Source organism: Chelonoidis abingdonii, chromosome 1 (assembly GCF_003597395.2).
Source record: "Chelonoidis abingdonii isolate Lonesome George chromosome 1, CheloAbing_2.0, whole genome shotgun sequence".
NCBI lineage: Eukaryota > Metazoa > Chordata > Testudines > Testudinidae > Chelonoidis > Chelonoidis abingdonii.
In genome coordinates, this window is record NC_133769.1 from 74,613,441 (window position 1) to 74,639,696 (window position 26,256).

General features: G+C 41.7%; 1 protein-coding gene across 1 annotated transcript in view; it reads left to right on the forward strand.

Moving 5' to 3' along the window:
* The first annotated feature begins 6,910 nt into the window (after positions 1-6,910).
* The window catches only part of ZDHHC17 (zDHHC palmitoyltransferase 17), a 134,212-nt gene continuing 114,866 nt past the window's right edge, over positions 6,911-26,256 (forward strand). The window contains exon 1 of the mRNA XM_032805454.2: positions 6,911-6,995. Coding sequence (XP_032661345.2) covers positions 6,933-6,995 — 63 coding nt within the window. The 5' untranslated portion in view covers positions 6,911-6,932. The remainder of the gene's footprint in view (positions 6,996-26,256) is intronic.

Here is a 26,256-nt window from a genome sequence, read left to right on the forward strand (position 1 = left end):
TGGAGAGCACTTCAACCTCCCTGGTCACACTATAGCAGATCTTAAGGTGGCCATCCTGCAGCAAAAAAACTTCAGGACCAGACTTCAAAGAGAAATTGCTGAGCTTCAGTTCATCTGCAAATTTGACACCATCAGCTCAGGATTAAACAAAGACAGTGATTGGCTTGCCAACTACAAAACCAGTTTCTCCTCCCTTGGTTTTCACACCTCAACTGCTAGAACAGGGCCTCATCCTCCCTGATTGAACTAACCTCGTTATCTCTAGCTTGCTTGCATATATATACCTGCCTCTGGAAACTTCCACTACATGCATCTGACAAAGTGGGTATTCACCCCCGAAAGCTCATGCTCCAAAACATTGTTAGTCTATAAGGTGCCATAGGATTCTTTGCTGCTTTGAAAGAAGGAGTGTTGAACGAGATGTGGGGTGAGGAAGATTGGTACCCATCTGCAGCTTCCACTACCTGGACAAAGGAAGAGTTAGATGAGTTTCTGGAAAAATTGCTCATTCTTGAACCAGCTAGAAAGAAAGATAGTCAGACAGAAAGGAGAACATCAAGTCAAGAATAGAAAGAGATAGGAAATGGCAGGAGAATGGTTTCATGATTTACCAGATTTAATTGAAATGATGGACCTAATAAACATGTCTGAGGAGAAGTTAGAAAAGATAATCGTGGATCTAGAAGGCACAAACAACATAGAAGAAGATAGTGATGAATTCAAGTCCATGGATAGTGGCAGAAACAACTGAGGATGAGGAAGAAGCAGCTCACGCATTAATGATAATGCAGTTAATAGTAGATGCTCAAAGGAGACTTTGGTCCTAGTACTGTTAAATGACCCAGGGGTTAGAGTAGGGATACTCTGCCACATTGATACAGGGTCATCAATGTCCATACTCAATTTAGACCTGAATGTAGATCTCGGCCCTTATACTCAGGAGACACTATGAGGTTAATGGAGTAGGGGGACAAATCCACATCCATACTAGCCAGCCCATGTCAATCAGCATAGGAAATAAGCTGATTTTGACTCACTTTGGGTTGATGTACAGGGACATGGGAGGGATTATTGGAGTAGACGTGATCAGAATTTTAAATGGTCTTATAGATTTAAATCATTGAACTTTATAGATCCCAGTATAATTTTACTGAATGTGTTTTACTAAAGATTTAAATATTAAAATAAGTTATGGTTGATATAGTTGTGTTGTTAGTATCAATTTTTTTAAAAACAATATACTGTTAGTGATTTAGGGAAAGTAAAGTTAATGTTATTTGAAAGTTTTTGTTAAAATAAATTATAAAATTGTTTTAAAAAAGAAATGAGTCTCTCATTCTTTATATCTTTCAGAAGGTGAAGCCAAATGCGGTTCTATTAATCTTGGCTCTTCTGAGTATTTGTGTTTATGGGATTCTACTATGGCGGTGTGAATTCAGACACAACACCAGCGATCCAATGGGCCAAGTCTCAACCCAATCATAAGATTTTGGCTAATAGTATAGAGGAATGTGTTTTCACAATTCCTAAATTAAGAAATACAGTAATAAAAGTAGTATTGGGACCAGTTCGAATTATAGAATTTATGGCACAAAATTATAGGGGCAAGGTACTCATCACAGATGATGACCACAAATTTAGTATTTTATTCAGAGATCAGGGAAAGGGAGTATTGGCAAAGGTCTGATGAGAAATCACCACAACCTTCAAATTGTACATGGAAATCAAATGAAGGAATAGGAACCATACATGGTAGAGTACTTAATGTAGGACCAGGGTAGCGTGCACTATTAAAAGGATTAAAAATAATTGCACGCTCACCAAATTTATTGGTAAATGCGGAAGAGAGGGTGAATTCAGGTATAGAACTGACAATTAAACCCAAGAAGATGACTATATAAAGAACAATGAAGGCAATCACAGAAATAGCAATACAGTGGATTAAACCGAAGACAGCAACTATTGTTAACAGTATTCAAGGGTGCGAGTTCACAGTTTGAAAGAATGATAGGGCAAAAGCAATAACCATTATCATGGATCCTATAAAAGCCATAGAAAAAAGTGTGGGAGATAGGAGATGGAAGTTTGTTACAACCTATTATGATGCTCATAAGTGTTCCATTGTGTATGCCTCTCAAGGATGGGGACACTTACTGACCCATCTGGATTATCATATCGTACCAAAGCCATCAAATTGTGATTGTGATGCTACTGATAATACAGGTAAAATATATGAGAAAGTAGCAAGAGTGGGACAATGGCAATGTGCCATAATAGAGGGACCAAATGTAATGGCATGATCAGATAATTTAATCATATATCCAAATAAGAATTCTTCCTGTGCTGTCATAGCATTATATGTTCCTACACGGAGTAAGGAGAGTACAAAAACAATACTCGTATAATGGTATCATAATTTTGTTAATTTGATAGAAACTCAATTTCAAATTATAGACCTGCAAAGAGGGGTCAGCAGAATAGATGTTCAGTATGAATTACAGGTTGAAATTATATATAAAAATCAAATGAAATTACAGATATCATGGTATGCACAGATGATAGAAAGTGCGAACGAAGAAATTTGGGTCAAGTTTTATTTCATTATTGGTGTGAAGTTACTGTAAATATAACTAGAAGATGAGGAAGTGGGACCTGGAGAATTAATGGTCCTCACTTCAGTTATCCTTTCTCTTTTACATGGATATAAAAACCAGGGTCCTTATGTTGTGAAAGAGGATATCAAAAAACAGTTGATAATAGATCCCACCTATTCTCTAAAGAAAATAATAATAGATCTACACCATATGAATATTTCCCATCAAAATCCAGAATGCAAAAAAGTACACTAATTCATTATTTGAAGGCTGGAAAAAGTGGATGGAAACTCAACTTCGTCTGAGAACTCCAACCAATAGAATGAAAAGAGATTAGATGGGTACAACAATATTAGCAGGAACAGGTACAGGCTTAGGTGTGTTGAACAGCCTAGATACCGAGGTATTGGCAATAAATTAAATTCAGTGGGGAAACATTTGGGTGCAATCTCAAAACCTTTAACAACATTTCTGTATGATATGAGTGTTAGTCACCATTTTATCATGAATTTGCTTCCCAACTGGGAAAAATTACAGAAAAAAAAAAAGGATCATTTGACTATTCTAAAGACAATAGAGGTATTACAAGACAACATATCCTTAGCTTTAGCATGTATACAGGTGAAAACTTGGACAAATGATGTGGTAAAGAATATTATAAGTCATGGAATGAGTGGTATTTTCCCTCTTGAAATAATTATTATGTGGTAACGTGTCTCAGAAGCTGAGAAGAGATTGTACTCTTGGTGGAGAACTAGTAAACTTCACATACAATCCTCAATTAAGCCAAGCAACTTTGTTCATAATTATGATGTCTAAAGCTCATATTGAATGGATGTTTCCGATTCTATCACTTGGGTTAAATATTAACGCAAGTGTAATGCAACCAATTGAACATAAACTTTGGGCAATAAAGCAGAATCAGACATGGAAAACTGTGGAACTTGAGGCTTGTATGAAAGAATGAGGAATTGGAGATATCTGCAGTAATGATGCGATTCAACCTTATGACGTGTTTAAATGAAGAAAGAGGAAAATTCCATTACCAATTTGATTCTTTTCCATTTAATGGTTCAGTTGTATATGTTGGGAAAAATGTGTATGTTTAGAAGTTGGTGCACATTATTTGACGTAAATTACATATACAATGTAACCCATAACCCTTTTGAAAACAAGTGTTTGTGTAATGTTACCTTGGTGATTGGTTGCAGTTTCCAGTTTGCATTACTCGAAATTGAGAATAAGGAAATTAAAGATCAATATCAAATATGAGAGAATTAACTCAGTCCCCTTTAGGACTGAACATAAGTTTAGTTAGGCAATTAATGAATCATCCTGAATTACAATGACAATTTAAAAAGGCACAGGAGAATACATAGAAAGTTATGATCACTGTCCACCATTCCACTAAGAAAACTGAGCAAGTAATTGAGTGTATAAGAACTGATACTAAAAATAGATGGTGGGAAGTATTTTTAGAATGGTCCCCCACAGCAAAAGGATTCTTTTGTGTAGTTTTACATCCCATTGTGATAGTTTTAGCATTCCAAGTTCTAATGATAATTACGTTTAAATAAAATAATAATAATAGGAGATAAACCCATCTCCTAGAACTGGAAGGGACCTTGAAAGGTCATTGAGTCCAGCCCCCTGCCTTCACTAGCAGGACCAATTACTGATTTTTGCCCTAGATCTCTAAGTGGCCCCCTCAAGGACTGAACTCACAGCCCTGGGTTTAAGTAAGCCAATGCTCAAACCACTGAGCTATCCCTTCCTCCTGGTATGCTGGATCAAGCTAAAATTGAAACAACTAAAGTACATGCAGCTCCCCTACCTGGAAAGGATATATTATGACACACCAAGGAGTGTAACCAAAGTGAGAACTGAGAGTGATAGGGATTGTGCCAGTATGAAGATATGATGGCTCGGTTTCCGGCAAAGGAAAGCCTTGAGTCTGCTCTGGACAAGACTCCATGCCCATTGAACTCACTGGATTATGAAAATGCGGGATAGATAAATAAGTCTATCATACCAGCAAGTAGGGGAGTGTTATAAGAGGCTTTCTTTCACCTTTTTTTTTCACTTGCTTAACTTCTGTGTAGTTTGCAGCACCCTGGAGAGAGAGAAAGACTGATAGCCAGAGAAGGGGGTAGGGGTGGTAAAGTGAGAAACATTGTAACAATTCATCTCTCCCAATTAGCATTTCAAAGGTACTGTTAGCATCCAGTTCTTTAGAGTGCAAGAAAGTTAGTTTTAAGCTAGATGCTTTAGGGAAATTATAATTAATGATAGCTTATAGTTAAAAATCCAACATGGCCACCGCTATTTTCTATTAGGAACTCCCAAGATGGAGGACACAAACTAAATTGATGAATAGCAAATCAGAAACAAGAGTCGAAGAAAGTTCAGGAGGATGACTCAAAACACCTGCAGGGAGAGGGTAGAAGGAGGAGTAGCTATGAGGTAAGGGTAAAGCTGATTGGTTGACCTTTCAAGCCGCCTGCTCCATGAAAGGGTGGCAACTCATTCATCCAATCAGAAAAGGTCAGGGAATTGAATATAATGAGACAGCTGGCAAGTCTAAAGGTGAGTGGTAGGAGAAGACAGAGAAGAAGATTATTGAGCAGCAGCAGCTGCCGCCACCGCCTAGAGAGATCAGAGGGAGGAGATCGGAGACTGGAGAATGTGACAGAGCAGAAGGACCTTAAAATGAATCAGAGAGATTGAGACAAGGAGTATAAATCTGATTTTTGCTTAATTCAAAAGGACCACTTGTGTGTATGCCTATCAATAAAGCTGGATGCCTGCTGCTGAATGAGAACTGCGGCATCCCATCTTGTAGGCAGCCTATATTCTAACACTGTTTTATGCACAGGGCTGGTGCAACCAATAGGCAAACTAGGTGGCCGCTACCAGTCAAGACCCTGGCTGCACATCGCAGACTGTAGGAAGGACATATATGATAAGAACCATGTCCAATGAATTGCTCTCCATTTACAAAGCCAGCAAAGTCCACCTAAACCTGGTCTGTTTCCCTTCTCCTTCCCAGCCAAATCCGATCCTCCCAGTGACCGAATGCTATCTGCTCCACTTGCACTCCCCAACCAACCCTGAACCCCCACTGACTGAACCCAATCTGCTTCCCTTCTCTACCTAACCTGATACCCCACTGACTCAACCCGGTCTGCTTCCCTTACTCTCCCTAGCCAAACCCAATCCCCCCACCTACCCGAATTCAGTCTGCTTCCTTCTCCTCTTGGCCAAACTCAAACCGTCACTGACCAAATCCAGTCTGCTTCCCTTCACCTCCCCAGCTAAACCCGATCCTCCCAGTGACCGAATCTGGTCCGCTCCCCTTGCAATCCCCAGCCAAACCAAATCCCCACTGACCAAACCTAGTCTGCTTCCCTTCCCCACCAAACCTGATCCCCTAGTATCTGCAATTCTAATTTTATAAAAACAACAAGGAGTACGGTGGCACATTAAAGACAAACAGATTTATTTAGGCATTAGCTTTCATGGGTGAAAAACCTCACTTCTTCAGATGCATGGAGTGAAAGTTACAGATGCAGGCATTATATAATGACACATGAAGAGACGGGAGTTACCTCACAAATGGAGAACCAGCGTTGACAGGGCCAATTCAGTCACGGTGGATGTGGTCCACTCCCAATAATAGATGCGGAGGTGTCAATTCCAGCAGAGGCAAAGCTGCTTTTGTAATGAGCCAGCCACTCCCAGTCCCTCTTCAAGCCCAAATTAATGGTATTAAATTTGCAAATGAATTTTAGTTCTGCTGTTTCTCTTTGAAGTCTATTTCTGAATTTTTTCTTTTTGTTCAAGAATAGTGACTTTTAAACCTGTTATAGAATGACCAGGGAGGTTGAAGTGTTCGCCTACTGGCTTTTGTCTGTTACCATTCCTCATGTCCGATTTGTGCCCGTTTATTCTTTTGCGGCGGGACTGTCCGGTTTGGCCAATGTACATGGCAGAGGGGCATTGCTGGCATATATCACGTTGGTAGATGTGCAGGTGAATGAACCCTTGATGGTGTGGCTCATGTGGTTGGGTCCTGGTGTCCCCGGAGTAGATGGGTGTCAATAACGTGTATTAACGCTAATGACCAATTACATACTATGCACTATTCATTCAGAGTGTCTAATAAGCGATGCTCCGGAGGTGCACAAGACGAACTTCCACAGGCACAAAAAATCCTTGCAGAGGCCCTGCCCCGGGCCCCTCCCACAGCCCAGCACCCCCGCCGCGGCCACCCTCTCAGGGCTGCCCCCGTCCCCAGCGCGCTACCCAGCATGCAGCGGGCGGCGGGCTCGCACCAAGATGGCGGCGCCTCTGGATGAGTACGAGAAAGAAGCGGGCTGCGTCCCCATCCTGCACCCCGAGGTGAGGCCGCCGCGCCCCGGGCTCCCGCTACCCGCGGGGCGGGCTGTGGGTGGCGCGGCCGCCGCCCGTTCTCCGCTCCCAGCCGGGTGCTGTGCGGGTGGCGCGGCCGCCGAGGCGGGGGTGGAGGGCGCTGGCTGCGGCTGCCTTGGCCTGGGGGCCGGGCTGGGAGCAGGAGCGGGGGCGGCTGCGCCGAGGGGAGAGGCCCGTTTCCCTTACCCCGGGGCTCCGCGGGGCCAAGCGTTGGCGGGGCTGCGCCCTGTCACCGCCTCGGGACGCAGAGGGGGTGGGTCCCGCCGGGGTGCAGCGCGGGGACCCGCCCCAGCTGCCTCCGGGGTGGCGAGCGGCCCTGCGAGCCGGGTGCGGGGGCAGGTGCAGGCTGTGGCATCTCTGCCCGCTCCACAGGTGAACGCTCCGCTGTTCGGGCGCAGCCCTGCGGGAGAGTCCGCAATGCACATGGCTCTGTACAGCATCGCTCACTGCCTGCCGGAGCTGCACCCTCCTCCTCACGATCCGTGACACCGCAGGGCTTGTTTATGCAGCACAGGAGGGTTACAACTACATTACTGGTGTCAAGTGGTTCAGATCGGGAATAAATGCTTCTTGCTGTTCTTGAGCTGCAGGTTGCTGTAAGAAATTGGGCCTGGTCCAACTCAGTCCAGAACTTGCTGGGCTGTATGAGTTTGTCTTTACTCCCCCCACTTGCTCAGTATACTGGATAAATGCTGGAGTATTTGTACAGACACTCTTTTCTTAACCTGTGTACTATCTGATTTTTTAACATTTGCTTTAATAAAATTGTAAAATTACTTGATAACATGTAGAGGTCACTTTTGGTAATGTTTCACACTGAAACAGAGTCCTTGTTTGTGTGTCAGCCATTTATAAACATTATCCAAATCCCCTTTGATGGCTTTGAAGGACATTGTAAATAGTATAAACAAAAGTTTTGTGTGTGAACTCTGACCCATCTAATATGGCCAGGATTGTAAGACTTGTTTTCTTAGCCTATGAAAAGGTACCAGGTTTTGTCAAACAGATGGTATTACTTTTCCATCACATATTTTAAAGATGCTTTTAGGTTTCTGGATATCTAAAGAGACACTATAGTGCTAAATGTGACTGTTTGTCCTTCTCATTTTCATACAGGCTTTTAGCACTTAGGAACCACTCATAGTCAACAGGAGTATGCTCCTAAATGCCTAAATACCATTTAGAAATGAGATCTAGACTCCAAAATCAGATATTGCAATGCATAAGTGACAAGCAGTGCTCTTTCAACAGGTCCTTTGATGGTAGCTTGGGTGGAGTGCAAGTAAACATGCTGCATGTTGTTGTCCACGCTAGGTGATCACCTGCTTTCTAACTTCGAATAAATACTCTTGGTATCTGAAGTTCTATATCATGTTTTTATGAATGGAGTTTTCGAAATTGGCTTAAGATATTTGTCTAATCTTCTGTAGCAGATACTTTGTCCTTTGGAGTGAGATAGAAGGGAAAATATTGGTCAAATATTCTAAAACTGCAGAAAACATTAAGTCCCCAGAGAATTGCAAAGGTGCTGATCTCATTGCAAGGTCAGAACCCTAATTTACAGACTGACAAATTATGAAGGAACAAAAAAATAAAGCATGTACAAACTGGAGAATCACTGTGAGCTGAAGATATATTGCTGAAAATTGTTTGCTGATTTGGAATAATTATATTTGCAGAGTTCATAATAAACAAAGGTATTCTCAACATGGCTTACATATTTGTTTTATATGCCAAGGTTGTGGTGATAAGGCAGTAAAATCAGATAGTTTCTTTGGTATCTGAAACTGAATACAGTAGTTTACAAAGTAATACTAGAATAAGTAGTGTAAATAATAACTATGCTCTTCCTCCTATTGGAGAACAGAGGACTTATTTTTTGTCATTTTTGCTACTCATCTTGTAGCAATAAAAATATTGTGATACAGTAGGAAAAAATTCACAATGAAAGTAAGTGTTTCTGTGTGTGTGTGTGTGCGCGCGCGCGCACATGCAAGTTCATGGTATCTCTTTAAACCAGAGTTTTATCTGTTTGAGTTTTAGCCAAGGCTACCCTATGACCAGCTAAAATCGTGCTAAATGTGTTATCTGTGCTAGGAAAAAGGTTATGTTTAGCTCAGGCTTAGTTAATATGTGTTAGCTAAACCTGACCTAAACTCAACCACTTTTCATAGACAAGATAGACCCTCAGTAGCTCTTAAGTACCTGTTATCCTGGCACATACTTGGTTTAATTCTTCATGGAGGCATCTGAGCTCTTTTATTGACAACAGCAACCCCATGGAGGTGGGTTGGCTTCTCTTCCTTCTGACATCAGCAAGTGTTTCTAGAGGCATTATGTGATTCTTCAGAGCTTTGCAGTCCACAGTTTGAACTATAGTTTTAAACAGTTAGGACATGATCATTTAATTGTTCAGGAGCTTTGTTTCTCTAAAGGAAAAAGAAAGGTCTACTGGCGTATGAAGTGACTAGGAATAGATTGGACATCATAAACCTTGGCTAACCATGGGCAATGTCCTGAGTCTCGGATAGAATTAGAATGCCTAATGATTCAGGCCTGGATTCACAAGGGATTTAGCATGCATCCATCAAAGTGGGTATTCACCCACAAAAGCTCATTCTCCAATACGTCTGTTAGTCTGTAAGGTGTCACAGGACTCTTTGCTGCTTTTACAGATCCAGACTAACACGGCCACCCCTCTGATACTTGACAAGGGATTTAGACAGCTAAGTCCCAGTTTCAGGCTCCACTACGATTCACAAAACTCCCACCGAACCCTGTGGGTGCCTAAACTCATTTAGCACTTCAGTTTTCAGAGTGAAAGTTCTCAAAGCACCTAAGTTTCTGCGTCTGAGCACGTGCACCGCTGCCTCACTTTAGGTTGGAGATACTTGTTAAGTCTCCTAAACTCCAGAACTGTTTGCTAACCAGGGAAGATCAGTGTTTGGCTGCTGTCACATTCGAAATCTAGCTGGTGGAGGTGGTGTTGCCTACCTTATAATTTTTAACCCAGTGGGTAAAGCACTTGCCTGGGATGTCGAAGACCCAGGTTCAATTTCCCTCATCTGCTGGAGAGGGAGAGAGGCTTTGAACACAAGTCTCCCAACTACCTCAGGAAGGTGCTTTAACCACTGAGCTATGAGATATTCTGATATGAGGCTCCTTAAGCATATGTCTACATGGCAATAAAACACCTGTGACTAGCTCAGGTCAGCTGACTCAGGCTGCAGTGTAGCCATTCAGGCTCTAGCTGGAGCCTGGGCTCTGAGACCCATGAGGGAGAAAGGTCCCAGAACCTGGGCTTCACCTTGAGCCCTACCATTTCAATTTTATAGTCTGCAGCCCGAGTTCCGTAAGCCCAGTCAGCTGACCTGTGCCAGCCACGGCTGTTTCTATTGTACTGTAGACAGACTCTTAATTTCTCCTGCTGCAGGTGTTTCACTCTCTGCAAATAGACTCATCAGAGCAGGGGCAATGGCTCCTGCATCTGCTGGGTGGATGCCCTAACCACTGGACTGTACAGTTGTTCTCTCTCTCCTCTTCCGCCCCCAAGTATTTATAGACTGTGGAACATTTATTGGGCTAGAGAGTGGGATGGGTCAGGAAAGGATGAAAGATAAGATAAAAGGAATGGCTAATCAAAGCAAGGTGCAACATTAGGTATGTCCTAAGTTTTCCTAAATTCTACCAAATTTGAGAGGAGGAACTCTTGTTTTTCAGAAAAAGATTGCAAGAGCTCCAATAGTTCACTCTACAATGCAGTTAATTGCTTAATGTACCCATTTTAGAGAGACTTTTACTGTGAGCATTCTTACCAGTAGCATTGGTCCATGATAAGCAAGTAAACTGAGAATTTGTAGAGTCTTAGCTCCGTCATTTGTTCTCATAGAACATATGATCTCCCCTCTGCCCCCTCCTCTCCTTTTGGTAAAATCACTGCATCCAGATTCTCTGTACTTCAGTGGTCACTTAGCTTTGAGGATTTCTCCCTAGTGTAGGGTAAAATTGGGCGCACTCCATATTAGGTAATGATCCACATTTTATGTTTTTCACTCTTTAGTCCTCTGAGATAACAGTTTTAAAAAAGATTGATCGTAACAAACTAAACTATGCTTCTTATCGTTATTCTATTATTTAATTAAGTGGTTTTATATTTTATAATGGTTGTACCCAGAGAATCTGGTCATATCAAGTTGTCTAAAACACATGTGTAGGCATAGTCCCTTCCCTGAAGAGCTGATAGTCTAAGCGTTACCACAATGTCTCCTGATTTCCTGGATTTCTTAAAGCTAATCTTCATCTGGTTATTGCATATCATGCCTTTATATGCAATTTTGCATTTTCACAGAAACTTTTAGTTCATTCATTCTTTCTTTCTGTCGAGCTGTACCAGTTTGATCGCATTACCGCTTGGCAACAATATTACTTAACATTTTAAAGGAACAAGAGTCCTAGCCATCTGTTTTTTGTCCTCCACAATCATATGTAACAGCTGTAAGCAACAGTATTTCACTCCACTCCTCATGTCCAAGCAGGCATGTTGACCTTCTTGTTGCATCTTGCTATATACAATTTGGAGTTACTACTGCTTCAGCATTCTATTCTTAGACCACTTATTTACACAACAATAAAACTTCTTTTTTAAAAAAAACATTTCCTATAGATCCTCTTCTATGTGTGCTTAGCAGACTTCTCCCCCTTCCTCTTCTACTTACTGGAAATTTGCATTTGTCGTTGGATGGAAGATGGGCAGGCAGGATTGTTTGTGCACTGTGTATTTTGTGGGAAAGGTTGATTTTTTTTTTTTCAAATGCCAGTCACTTTTTTCTGTTTCTAAAACAAGAAAATGTGTTTACAAAACATTAATTCAAAGTTAAGATTGAAAACTTAAACCCACAGATGTTAGTAAATCTCCATTTTAGGCTACGTCTACACTTGCCATTTGAAGCGCAAAATATCCCTTTTTTTGCACTAAAACATGGAGTGTCTATACTTGTTAATGACTTTTTGTGGGTGAAACTCAGAAGTTTCACTGCAAAAGAAAACCACTTCATGAGAGGCATATAGTCTTACCACTGTTCTTTTTGCGCTATTATGAAGTGAAAACACGTTCTACCCAGTGTCCTTTTGGCCTCCAAAGGATATCCACAGTTTCAAAAGTGACCACTCTGGCCAGCATCTCTGCCTCTCTGATGCCAGGTAAAGGGATGTCTGCCCTCCCCTGAAAGCCTCATGAAGTTTGAAACTCCCTTTCCCTTTGCTTGTAGATGTGGCAGGGTAAGCAGCTAGACAGCAGGGGTGTTAACTCCCCCCCCCCCCCGGTCCCTGAGCCTGAATATCTGCATGCTACTGAAGAGCCCTAGGTGGAACTCTGCAAGCCCAAGTCAGCTGAGATGGGCCAACCGTGGGTAGCTGCACTGTAGACAACCCTTAGAGGCTTAGACTAAGAATCAGAGGCCATGTCTACACTATGCGATAATATCGAATTAGCTAAAATCGGTTTCATAAAAACTGATATTTATAAATTTTTTCATGCGGCCACACGAGGCACAGTAATTCGGTGGTGTGCGTCCATGGTCCGCGGCTAGTGTTGATTTCTGAAGCGTTGCATTGTGGGTAGCTATTCCGTAGCTATCCCATAGTTCCCGCAGTCTCCCCTGCCCCTTGGAATTCTGGGTTGAATCATTGTCGCGGTGGTTCTGGGTAAATGTCGTCAGTCATTCCTTCCTGCGGGAAAACAACAACTGACAATCCTTTCGCGCTGTTTTTCCCTTGGATGCCCTGGCAGACGCCATAGCACGGCAACCATGGAGCCCGTTCAGCTTTTTTTTTTTTTTTTTTTTTACAGTCACCATATGAGTACTGGATGCCGCGGACAGAGCGATACTCCAGCGTACACACAGCATTCATTTGCTTTTTGCATGTAGCAGAGATGGTTAAACGCAGTCGTTCTGTACCGTCTACTGCCGGAGTAAACTGCAATGAGATGACGGTTATCTCTCCCCCTCTGTACTATCCGCTGCTATCATGATGCCCTGGCTGAGATCGGCCGGGGGGCAAAAGCAAAATTGGAATGAATCCCGGATCAATCCCTCCTTATGGTTTCTAAAAATAGAGTCAGCCCTGCCTAGATAAGGGGCAAGTGTACTAGAGAACCAGTGTATCAGAGCACGCTGCTCCGTGTCATGTTATTCACAGGGTGGCCCCTGCACAACCCCACCCGTTGCTTCCCTCCTCCCCCAACTTCTGGGCTACCATGGCACTGGTCCCCCCCCCCCCATTTGTGTCATGAAATTATAAAGAATGCAGGAATAAGAAACAGAGACTTGTTAGTGAGAGAAAATGAGGGGGAGGCAGCCTCCCGGGCTATGACAGTCCAGGCAGGACAATAACCGGTGCGGGGAGAGGAGCCCAGGATCTGCTGCTGCATGACAGTCCAGGCAGTACAGAATCTTTCTTACACAGGAAAGGGAGGGGGCTGATGGAAGCTCAGCACCCAGTTGCTATGAGGAAGACGGTTACCAGCCGTTCTGTACCATCTACTGGGAATAACTGGAGTCATTCCATTTTACCCAGGCGCCCCGCCAGCCTCACCTAAGGCCAACCAGGAGCACTCATGGCTGATGGCCGACGATGGATTACAGTCTATTGCACCGTCTACCACCGGGGAGGGAGAGGAGCGGATATGCTCTTCACTGCTGCAGCATCGCGTCTACCAGCAGCATTCAGTAACATAGGTGAACATTGAAAGAAGTCAAAATGATTCTTTCCTTTCTTTCACATGGTGAGGCGGGGGAAGAAACTGAGGAGCTATACCCTGAACCATGCTGGACAATGTGTTTGAACCTACAGACATGGGAGCTCAGCGAAGAATGCAGAATACTTCAGGAGACTGCATGTGGACTGTGGGATAGCTGGGTCCTCAGTCCCCCCTCCGTCCATGAGCGATCCATTTAAGTCTCTGGATTCCCGTTATTCCTTCGTCCACGCAGCACTGTGTAGCCTGGAGTTTTTATTAGAACTCTTTGGATTTCATGTTCTGTATACAGAGCTTTGATAAGAACAGATTTGTCCTCTCCCATAAAGCGATCATATCCAGATCTCCCGTACGGTCCATGCTGGAGCGTCTTTTTGGATTTGGGGGACTGCAAGTCGCCACCGCGAGTTTCTCGATCAGAGCTCCACCTGGCAAAAGGAAATAAATTCAAATTCGCAGGGCTTTTCCGTTTATACCTGCCCTGCTCATTCCAGAGTCAGATTGGAGCTGTCCAGACGGTCAGTGGTGCACTGTGGATACCTCCCGGAGGCCAATACGATCGATTTCCGTACCACACTAACCTACATCGATATGTTTATAATATCAGATTTTAGCGCTGACTTCTATTCGTCTGGGAGGAGTACAGAAATTCGGATATAAAGCCTCTTTATATCGATATAAAGAGCGTTGTAGTGTGGACGGGTACAGCGTTAAATCGATTTAACGCTGTTTAAATCGATTTAAACGCATAGTGTAGACCAGGCCAGACAGTTCAGCTGAAGAAATTTTGTTATAAGGGACTTGGATAGGCTCTTCCAACTTGTTAATCCTAAGAGACTAACAAATTTATTGAAATAAATGTTAGTCTCTAAGGTGCCACAAGTACTCCTGTTCTTTTTCCAGATACAGACTAACACGGCTGCTACTCTGAAACTTGTTAATCCTAGTTTGCTCTGATCAAAGTTGAAATATTAAGTTACATCTATTTACTATCTCGTTCCTTCTTTGCTTATACCTCCTTTCTTTTTCTGTCTCAACTGCAGTTTTTCTTTTTTCCTATATTATTAGATCATGTTGTATATATTCCTTTTGTCTTTCTACGCTCTTACTTATCTTTTCTCTGCCTTGTGTGCTCACTTCTCTCATATTGTTTTTGCTTTTCCTCCTGGTATCTATTTATACCATACTTCTTTTTCCACTTTATCCCAAAAGTCTTTTCCATCCACAGTCACCCATGCATCCACACGTGAAGCTCTCAAATTTTACGAGACAATAAATGGTCAGAGTATAAAACCTGTTAGCCACAGATGGATGTGAATGATTGACATTGCGTCCGCTGCCCGGAGAATCCATCTCCAGCCCCCTAGCTGCTCAGAAAGTGTTTGTACTGGGATTTCTAACAGTATGCTATCCCTGAACAGTGCTCATGGCTCCATGTTTCATATCTGTGTCTGGCTAATAAGTGTCTGATAAACTGGAAACTGTCACCCCCCACTTGTGCGGAAGGAAGGAGCTTCGTCCTCCCTTCTTCCCCCCTTTTCCCACTGAAGTTCAGAACCACTTGGCTGGTACAAATTTGGGTGAGGTTCTCGATTTCTCTACCCTTCCTCCACATTTTTGAGTATTCCTCTGTAGGTCTAGATCTTGCACGAGTGAAGTCAGTGTGAGAATTTTGTCACTAATTCAGAGGGAGCAGCAATCCTTGCCTCTTCTGCTGCATTGTAGTCTTCCCAGTCTGCAGCAGAGTTCAGATTTGCTCCTTCTTGACAGTTTCACTGCTGCCCTTCTGACTGTTAGAAATGAAAACAGACAAGAATCTGGTCAGTTTTAACTGTTGAAATTAGGAAAAGCTTTGAGCAGCAACAGATGGACTGGAGTTCTTCTGAATTAGGAAGGCAATACTGCATTGGTTGATTGATGTTTGATGCTTTTTGTTTACAGCCACAGGGTTAGAAATTGTTGGTTTCTTAATGGGTTTATGTTTCAAAGATGATTCTCAGAGAGAATATCTTTCTTAGTGAGAATCTCTCTTCTATTTAGGTTGGAAAAGTTCTGAACCCCATCTGTGAAGAGAGAGTGACAAAATTTTGGGGTCAAAATTTAACATAAATATTGACTCACCATCAGTTTGAAATTAATACAGTTAAAAAAATAAGTCAAAAGTAGCTTCTGGTGATAAACCTGAACTGGCCAGTTTTGGGCGTTGCAGCCATATTTTCCGTTTTTTAAAAACGTGTTTCTTTCCCATGCTATTGAGTAAGAGCCCACATAAAGCTGGAAAATGGTGACAATGAAATAATGAAACTAACTATATAAAGAGCTGTCCAATGCACAAAGTAAGCCAAGTGGGGGAGGTGGGGGAATGAGAAACGTTTTTTTTTGTTAATCTGTGTTACTGTTGTCTTTGTTACTTTAATAATGGTAGGTAAAACATTCTCAGAGTAGGATTTGTAATTTGATAGTTTCCTTTTAAATTAACTGGGTGGAAAGGAATCTGTATTTTCACATGCTCTAATCTTCCATTCCACCAGAAAATAAAAACAGCCAAACTCAACCCTCCTATAACTCCATTTAACTCAGCGACACCTGGGATGAATTTTGTTTTATTATTCCCAAATCAGATTGACAGGCCTCTTCATTTGGGTAGCCTCCTATTAACTTCCCTGGGGCTCCAGGCAGGTTGAGGGGTCTGTCTGCATGGAGTGCTTGCAGGATCAAGGTCATAATCCATCATGATGGTGCACAGTATTGTGTTTTGACATCCAGTGCTTTTAAAATTGAGGTAATTTAAAAAGCCATATTAAATTAATCTCTCAAAGTATAAGAAAATGGGAAATGAAAAAGGGCTGTACTGGCAGGGAAACAAATTTTCTAGCTTCTATGATTTTATTACCAAACCAAAAAAAAAAAAAAAAATCTAAAAAGTAAATGTAAGTGACAATGAATTTTTATGTGATTTAATCGGTTAATAGTTTAAAAACAGGGGTAGTCAACCTGAGCCTAAGAAGGAGCCAGAATTTACCAATGTACATTGCCAAAGAGCCACAGTAATACGTCCACAGCCTGCATCAGCTCACCCCCCCATCCCCAGGCTCCCAGTGCCTCCTGTCCACTGGCAGCCCAGCCGATCAGTGTCTCCCCTTCCCTCCCTGCACCTCCCTATCAGCTGTTTTGTGGCATGCAGGAGGCTCAAGGGGGGGAGGGAAAGAGGGGAGAAGCAAGGGTACTGCAGGGGCTGGAAAGGGTGGAGTGGGGGTAGGGCCTGTGGCAGAGCCAGAGGTTGAGCAGTGAGCACCACCCAGTACATTGGAAAGTTGGCGCCTGTAGCTCCAGCTCCAGAGTCGGTGCCAATACAAGGAGATGCATATTAACTTCTGAAGAGCCGCATGTGGCTCCAGAGCCACAGGTTGGCCACCCCTGGTTTAAAACAAGCCATTACAATGCCTTTTATTTAAGTAAACTTCTTTTTTTAGAGAGAGTGATTGAGTTATGTATGAAGATGATGTAGTTACAGTTGATTGGATCTTATCAGTCTGTACAGAATCCTCTCCTTTCTCTAAAATCTTAGAGGGGATCAGTGAGAAGTCTCTGTTGTACATATTTTTGTATACTTTATGCTAGAGAGATTTGTTTTTGAAGTATCATTAGTGTTCAGCAAAAATTTACTCATATTTGGATATATAATTTGTTAATCCAATTAACTTTTTTTTAACACAAAGAAAGTAGCTTTAAAAATTGCCTGCAAATGAAATAAAACTTTAAAGTAAGAGGGTACTCAAATACTTCTCTACTGCCCTTTTCTCCCCATATTGTGTTCCAACTATTTTGACATCAGAAGCAGGACCTAGCACAGATCCAGTTCTGAAAATGGTTACAAGGGTAGAGGGATCTTAATGTTAGTGGCGCTAGGTGCTATACTGTACTGTAAGTGAAATATCTGTAACTACAAAACGGGTAGGACTGTATACGTGAATGTGTATGCTTCCTTATTACACTTTTTTGGCTTGATATTTTTTGTGAAATCTTCACCAGTATGTTCTTTCAGCATGCTTTTTGACAGAAGTATTAACATTTCAGGTAGGGCTGTCGATTAATCGCAGTTTGCAGTTACCTAAAAAAATTAATTGCGATTAATCGCAATTTTAATCACACAATAGAATACTCATTGAAATTTAGTATTTTTGGATATTTTTCTGCATTTTCAAATATATTGATTTAAATTACAACACAGAGTACAGAGTGTACAGCACTCACTTTATAATATTTTTATTACAAGTAAAATGTAAAAATGATAAAAGAAATTGTATTTTTCAGTTCACCTCATACAAGTACCATAATGCAGTCTCTTTATCGTGAAAGTGCAACTTACAAATGTAGATTTTTTTTTTTGTTACAAAACACTCAGAAACAAAACAATGTAAAACTTTAGAGCCTACAAGTCCACTCAATCCTACTTCTTATTCAGCCAATCAAATGAGTTTGTTTACATTTATGGGAGATAATGCTGCCCGCTGCTTATTTACAATGTCATCTGAAAGTGAGAACAGACGTTCACATGGCATTTTTGTAGCTGGCATTGCAAGGTATTTACGTGCCGCATTCATAATCCCCTTCAGGCTTTGGTCACTATTCCAGAGAACATGCTTCCATGCTGATGACGCTCGGTAAAAAATAATTTGTTAATTAAATTTGTGACTGAACAACTTGGGGGAGAATAGTATGTCTCCTGCTCTGTTTACCCGCATTCTGCCATATATTTCATGTTATAGCAGTCTCAGATGATGACCCAGCACATGTTGTTCATTTTGAGAACACTTCAACTGCAGATTTGACAAAACACAAAGAAGGTACCAATGTGAGATTTCTAAAGAGAGTTATAGCACTCGACCCAAGGTTTAAGAATCTGAAGTGCCTTCCAAAATCTGAGAGGAAAGAGGTGTGGAGCATGCTTTCAGAAGTCTTAAAAGAGCAACACTCTGATGCAGAAACTGCAGAACCCAAACCACCAAAAAATAAATTCAACCTTCTGCTGGTGGCATGTGACTCAGAAGATGAATGTGAACGTGTGTCGATCTGCACTGCTTTGGATCTATCGAGCAGAGCCTATCATCAGCATGGATACATGTCCTCTGGAAAGGTGGTTGAAGCATGAAGGAACATGTGAATCTACAGCGCATCTGGTATGTAAACATCTTGTGACACCGACTACAACAGCGCCATGTGAATGTCTGTTCTCACTTTTAGGTGACGTAAACAAGAAGGGGGCAGCAAATATAAACAAACTTGTTTATCTGAGTGACTGGCTGAACAAGAAGTAGGATTGAATGGATTTGTAGGCTTTAAAGTTTTTCATTGTTTTATTTTTGAATGCAGGTTTTTTTTGTACATAATTCTACATTTGTAAGTTCAGCTTTCATGATAAAGAGATTGCATTACAGTACTTATAAGAGGTGATTGAGAAATATTTCTTTTTTTTGTAATCAAAAATATAAAGTGAGCACTGTACACAGTGTTCTCTGTTTTAATTGAAATCAATATATTTTAAAATGTAGAAAACATTTAAAAATATTTAAATAAATTCCATTCTATTGTTGTTTAACAGTGTGATGAATCACGATTAATATTTTTATCGCACAATTAATTACAATTAATATTTTTAATTGCTTGACAGCCCTAATTTCAGGCATCTGAGAATCTAGCTGCCAATTCTATATATGTGTAATAGGTAAAAACACTTTCAAGTCATGATGATCAATGACATGCACTTCCTTCCCCTTTTAGGTTTGAGGAATGTTCTGGAGTAGTCACACTCAGTGGGAGAATGTTGTTATAAAATATCTTATATAAAAAAGGGCTTGAAAAATTTACTAGACATATAATAAGGACTCACCAGCAGAAGGTGGATATAAACAATGGTGTACTTATATACCGTGTGAAGCATTTTCAGATCCCTTGGAATAAAAGGCACTATATAAAAGTAAAATATTTTATTTCCATGACTGAATTTGAATCTTGGGATGATTATGCCATCTTTGTCGTAATTTCAGATTAATTTTAATGTCATCAGTCCTTGACTACTGAATGCTCGTTTCTGACTCTGCAGTAAGCTTATGTATGCTGGAGTCCTTGAGACCAACGGAGAGTTATTTTATGGTCATCATATTTGTGGTTCTTATTCATGTGCAGGTTTTAGTTGTGATCAGCCAGTATATTCAGGTTAAAAGTAGACACTTCTGCAGCTTTCAGTTTTTTCTTTGAAATAGCTGTAGTACATACCAATATAACTCTGCTGCTGGCTAAATATTTACAGAAAAAGGAAATAATGTTTCAGTTAACTAGCTGAATTATGCTGCAACATATTATGCGTTAGGAAAGAGACATTTGTGGTTCTTGTTTCCTTTTGGACAACAGATGTTTCAAAAAGCCCCTACTTTGTTCAAAAGTATTTGTGTTTATATTGCAATATGAACACTATACACCATTTTAGATGAAAGGATACAAAAAAAGACTATTTTTTTACAAAGGTGGTTTAGGAATCTTCAGCAGAACACAACATTAGCTGTTGGATTCAAGTACTGCACCTTGGGTAGATCTGAAGAAATATTTCACTCCAGTTTTAGAATGATTGCAGTAATGGAGCCAAATTCATAAATGGCACAAATCCATTGAAGTCAGTACAGAGATGTATTTTGGCATTGGTGTGTAGACTGTTTTCACAAAGTTGTTTGGAGATGAGGCTGCAACCAGTGTGGACCTTGGATGTGTTCCTTCTTAGCTGTCACTTAGGAGACATCCAATTTTAAAAGAAGACTTTCATGTTCTTTCCTCCTTTCTCTCTCCTGGGCATCAGCGCTCCAGTTTCTGGTTGAGATAGTGACAAGTGTCTCTGGATGTGATGAGCATTATGTCCAAATTTTCATGCAACTTGCCCTACATTTAGTAATATGGAGAGGTCCACTGGGAAGAAAGATGCAAATTTTTTAATCAGTCCCACATTTTGGAGGCTCTGTATATAGTGCCTCAGACCATCACATCTCCTGCCTGTTGCAGCCTCTCTGTAGTCAGCCGTAGTTGGAGTTGGGTTGCTTAATACTTCAGCACATAGTGGACCAGGAGAGGAGGATGTGCAGGACAAGGTTGAAGAAGCAAGTGCTGTGATGAGGTGTGGGTCTCTAGATTCTTTCACAGACATTCTCACACACACCTGAGAGGTGAAACGCTCTGCTTAGGGGCTAGCAATTAGATAAATAAGGCCTGTGGTGAACAAGAAGAGCTCCTTGAACCCTTCTCAGAGGATCATCTATCTGTGAGCAGACTGACACCTGGACAGTGGATTCTCCCTGTTTTTTGAAAGGATTTAAACAAAAAAAATCACCATATAATCTTTCCAAAAACATCAAGGCTTGTTCTGCCAAGGCCCTGAGCTTCACAACAGCCTAGTTGTGCACTGACAAAGCCAAATATCCTTTCCCATAGCTACAGAGTTCCTTTAGGAGGGGATTCAAGAAGGCCTCAGAGTGAGCATTATTGGGTGAGGGTTCAAAGGCTCCTTAGGCAGATATCCTCTTAGCAGCTCATGATTTAGTGGTTAGGTTCGTCAAGGTGGTCTCCTACCTCAGGCCATCAGTGAAATCTTCAGTCCCTATTAACTGCAAATCTTTCTCCATCCATCCATCAAGAACATCCATTGTTTGTAAGACCTTAATAGAGTGACTAGCTGTCATAAGTAGATAGGTAAGGTAAGGGTTAAGTTTCTTTTACCTGGAAAGGGTAACCAAACACCTGACCAGAGGACCAATCAGAGAACTGGATTGTTAAAAGTCAGGGGCGGGAATTTGTATACTCGGGGTCTTTGTTGTTTTCTCGGCTATGGGTAAACAAGTTTTCTTCTAACTCCATCTTATCTCAAATATTCTACTAAAAGTCTGTGAGTACAAAGGAAAACAAAGTAATTCGGCTATGAGGAGCTTTGTGTTGTATGTACAGATGTGGATTGCTGTGTCTTTGTTGTTTTCCTCGGCTGTGAGAAAACAAGCTTTGCTTCTAACTACCTCTGCTTTCAACCCTTCTCCTAAACATCTGTGAGTACAAAAGGAAGCAAAGTAATTCGGCTATGAGGAGCTTTGTGTTGTATTTACATGTATGTGATTGCTGGTCTATTTAAATTGGCTATTTTTTAAATCAGACTGGGTTATTCAGATTTTCTTAAGTAGGAGCCTGTATAAATGTTTATGCAAGTTATTAGTCTGTATTGTCTCTTTTCCTATATAAAGCTTTCTTTTTCAAGACTTGTGGAAGATTCTTTTTCTAGTAAGGCAAAGCCAAGCTGTTGGTATTTTGCATCTCAATTGTCCTGAGGGAATAGAACGCTTATCTCTTGGGAAGCAGAAAAACAGGTTTCTTGGTACGCGCAAGCTAGACCAGGAGGAAGCCTGGGAAGGAGGGGGGAAGGGGTTATCTCTCCTGCTTCTGAGACCCCAAGGGATTGGGAATCTGGGGGTCCCCCCACGGAAGGGTTGGGGACACCAGAGAGAGGAAAGGGGGGTCAGGCCCTATCAATTCCTGACCTGGTGGCAGCCTATCAGCTCTGAGCTGGAGATTAAGCTTAGAGGACTTCATGGGAGTACCTTATATCTGAACTCTAAGGTCCAGATTGAGGAGTATTACTTGACACTAGCTATGAAGAGATTCATTTTGGATGGATAGCCATGAATGCTTTCTCTGTTCTGTCTAACAGCTGACGAACACACACACACAGTCTGCACTGCCCTGTCTGTGTCTTGGAAAACAATAGAGAAATTTATTTTTTTTCATACCTAGTTAATGCCTTACTATGCTAAGATCCTGCGAATCTGAGGATCACCTTTTTTTTTTAATGGCATAACTTTTCTGTATTTAGGGTGGATTGATTAAATCACCAGTTTTAAGTATCATTATAAAATAAAATTAAATTAAAAATTTAATCATTTAAAACTGCAAGCAGGAAACTTTTTTTGATCTAGTAGGTAGAGCATTAGACCTGGATTCTATTCTTGATTTTTTTCCCACTAACCTGTTTGATGACTTAGGGCAAGTCACTTCATCTCTCTGTACCTCAGTTTCCCCATCTGTAAATGTGGGGTTAATGATGCTTGCCTCTTGAAAATCGATTTGAGATGTACTGATGAAAAGTGATATATGACCGCAAAGTATTTTTGTTTTTTATTTTAAATTATTTTCCTAGAGAAAGGTTGATTCTCTCTAGTTGGCAACCATTAAAACTTGTATTTGTAAAAAATATAGCCTTTGCAGTACACTAAATTTTGTACTACTGTTTGGTAATCAGGATGATTCATTCTCTCTCTCTCTGTATATCTATCTATCTATACACACACACTTTTAAGCTATTATATAGGTAAACATATATTTAGATTTGTAACTTTTACCTTTTCTATGTTACATTTACTAACATTTACTATATGATGATGGTGAATTACTCATGAAATTGTGTCAAGCTGCATTTGGATGGAAATTGGAATTCAGTTAATACATAAAAACAGCATTTTAAAATTTTACTAGTTAAATAAAACTTCTTTAAATGTGTTGGATATATAAGAAAAAGTGAGTTTATCAAAACATATTTTGCATTTAAAACTGATTTGTTAAAGCTGAAGTTAGTGTATTAAACTGTTTCTGGTCACCCTGACCTTCAAGATTTTGACAAGATTTTAGGTATTCTTTCTAGACCTGCAGAAGATGCTACTGACTGCTAAAAGCTTATTTAGCACTGCAACTCTGTTCCAGGGCTTCCATAAGTCCAATCATTTGACTTTCTTTAAAACTTCAGCAAGCATGTACCACTTAAAAAAATATTATTAATGTTGTTTAAATGATTATAGAGAGTTTAGGTCCATAATCCTGACAGTTTTTATACAATAAGCAAAATTGGCGTAGTCATTATTTGAAGGAAAGGCTACTATGGAAAACTAAAGTGCTGTGGAAAGGGATATCTAAGTCAGGAAGACTCTTCCCTCTTATTTAATCCTGAACCTATATAGTTGCACGACTCTCACAACCAGCATCCAAGGGAAATATTGAAGTTCTTCAGTCGTAACGTCTGCTTTACAGCAGTTAAGGGGCTTGAATAGGAAAAAGAGATGATCCATCTCTAAGCATCCGAGAAAGGGCAAGAAATAGGCTGAACTAGAGTACTGTGCTGGAATTCTCTAGTGTCCTCTTTTGTACTAACCTCTCTCTACTTGATTTATCCTCTCACTAGTATGTATCCAGTAGGCTTTTCAAACTCTGAGTACTATGATTTTTGGTATGCAAAATTCTTGTTGTCTAGTGTACGTATAGGTGAACGGTGCTGATACAGTTACTGGCACTGTGATAACTTCACATGGCATCACCTTTCAAATTCAAGGTAAAAAAGGGCAACATCCAGGCGTTTAAGTTTGCACTTTGTCTCACTTTATTTTAGGCCTTGATGTGCATCTTACAATTCTTTTTCTATATTTGGCACTTTTCTCAGCGCCATTCCTCCATATGAGAGAGCCTGATTTATTCTGAGACTGCAAAGAGAGTTTCTGCAAAGCTGCGTCTTCCTTTGCGGACATAATGTGGCTCCCTTCCCAGACACCTAGAGCATCAGCTGTAATATGCCTTGGCAGTAGATGCCCTCCTGCTGTTAAGACAGGGCTCTTGCATAAATGGCAGCATAGCACTGGAATATAGATATTTTAACCAGTTTTCCTGCTTAGCTTTCAGGCTAATGGAATGTTGAAAGGACTGAACTATGTATGAAGTAGTGTGACGGTGAAATGGGAAAACATGCTCCAGGTGTTGATGATTTGCGTACCAGATGCGTTTGCTAATGAATACTGGCAGCGTAAGCATAAGATCAAGTTTATTTCATAGATTCTCTACAGGTTTACGTCCTTTGTCTTCCAAATGGCATTGAGGAAACAAAGATGTTGTATTCTTGTTATATTGTCATTCTGACCAATCTGGAAAGTTTAACAAACATTAGACATACAGTATAGTGACTGAGCTCTTACTCTTTCCCTGTCTCCCCCTTCCCCTTGCCCCCAAAGCATTATGGACTGTTTGCCCTATGGAACAAGGAGGTTCTATAGAAACATAAATTTAGATCATCTCATATGGTTTGGTTTATGAGTTACTCTTGAGTGTACGTTTTAAATATTGTCTCTTAGTGCCTTTTATATGTCTTTTAGGGCCTCCTCCTGGCTGCTCTTGGGGATTAGTTCCTTCCAGGTGCTACTCTCTCTCCCCTGGATGTCTGTTCACCCAAGTTCTCTCATCCTGCAGCCTCTCTCGCTCCAGGAGCTACAGCTTCCGCTTTGTCACTTCGCATTCTGGCCAGGTCACTGGGGTCCTCCCCTTCTTGGATATCAAAGCCTTCCAAGGAGAACTGTCTCAGGCAGTCTACTCTCCACTGTCTGGTCTGCACCACTTCCCCAGTGGCTGGTATGGGAACCTGGGACTGCCCTTTACTCTGGGTTCCAACTCTGGGGCCCTCTCAGCAGCCACGATCTGCCATACCCCACATGTTGCTGCCTTTACCCTTTCCTGCCTTTCTGGTTCTCCCCCTTCCTTGGGTTTGCTAGCCCAAGCTCCCTCCTCCCAAGCAGTAACTGTAGGCAACCTATCTCTAGCCCCAAACACACTTTCCTTCCCCCAGGGAGTGACTGCAGACTAGTTCACTGCAGCCCCCTTCTGCTCTCAGATCCTGGGCTTTATACATATCCCTCCTGTTTTTGCCCAGCTGAGCTTCATTTAATCAATCCCTGCTCCCAGACTCCTCCTCCAGATGCAGCCTGGGGAGTTAATTGGCCTACCCGACCCCTTCAAGCCTCATGTGGGTTGCACGATCCATCACACTTCTTATGTATTTGTCCTGTAAATTTTGGTACAATTACTCCCATATTAACCTTTATCGCCCAGAGTGGTTGCCAGGTGTCTAGTTTTTTACCAGAATGTCTTCAAAAAGGGACCCTGTGCTGATTGGGCTGCTAAAAGTACAGTTGGTGGTGCAGTGGAGCAAAGGCTGGCTCCCTGTTTGCCCTGGCTCCGCGCAGCTCCCGGAAGCGGTTGGGATGTCCGGCTCTCAAGTGCAGGAGCCAGGGGGCTCTGTGCACTGCTCCTGCCCAAAGCAGCCAATGGGAGCTGTGTGGGCAGTGCCTCCTGGCACAGGCAGCACATATTGTCCCATGGCCCCTCTGCTTAGGAGCTGGAAATGCCGGCTGCTTCTGGGAGCTGCTTGAGGTAAGTACCGCCTGGCCGGAGCCTGCACCCTGAACCTCCCCTCACCCCATGCCTCAATCCTGAGCCACCTCCTGCACCCCAACCCCCTACCCCAGTTCTGAGCCCCGTCCCGCACCCACACTCCTTCTTGGACCCTGCACCCCAACCCCCTGCCCCAGCCCTAAGCTCCATCCCGCATCCAGACTCCCTCCCAGAGACCACACTCCC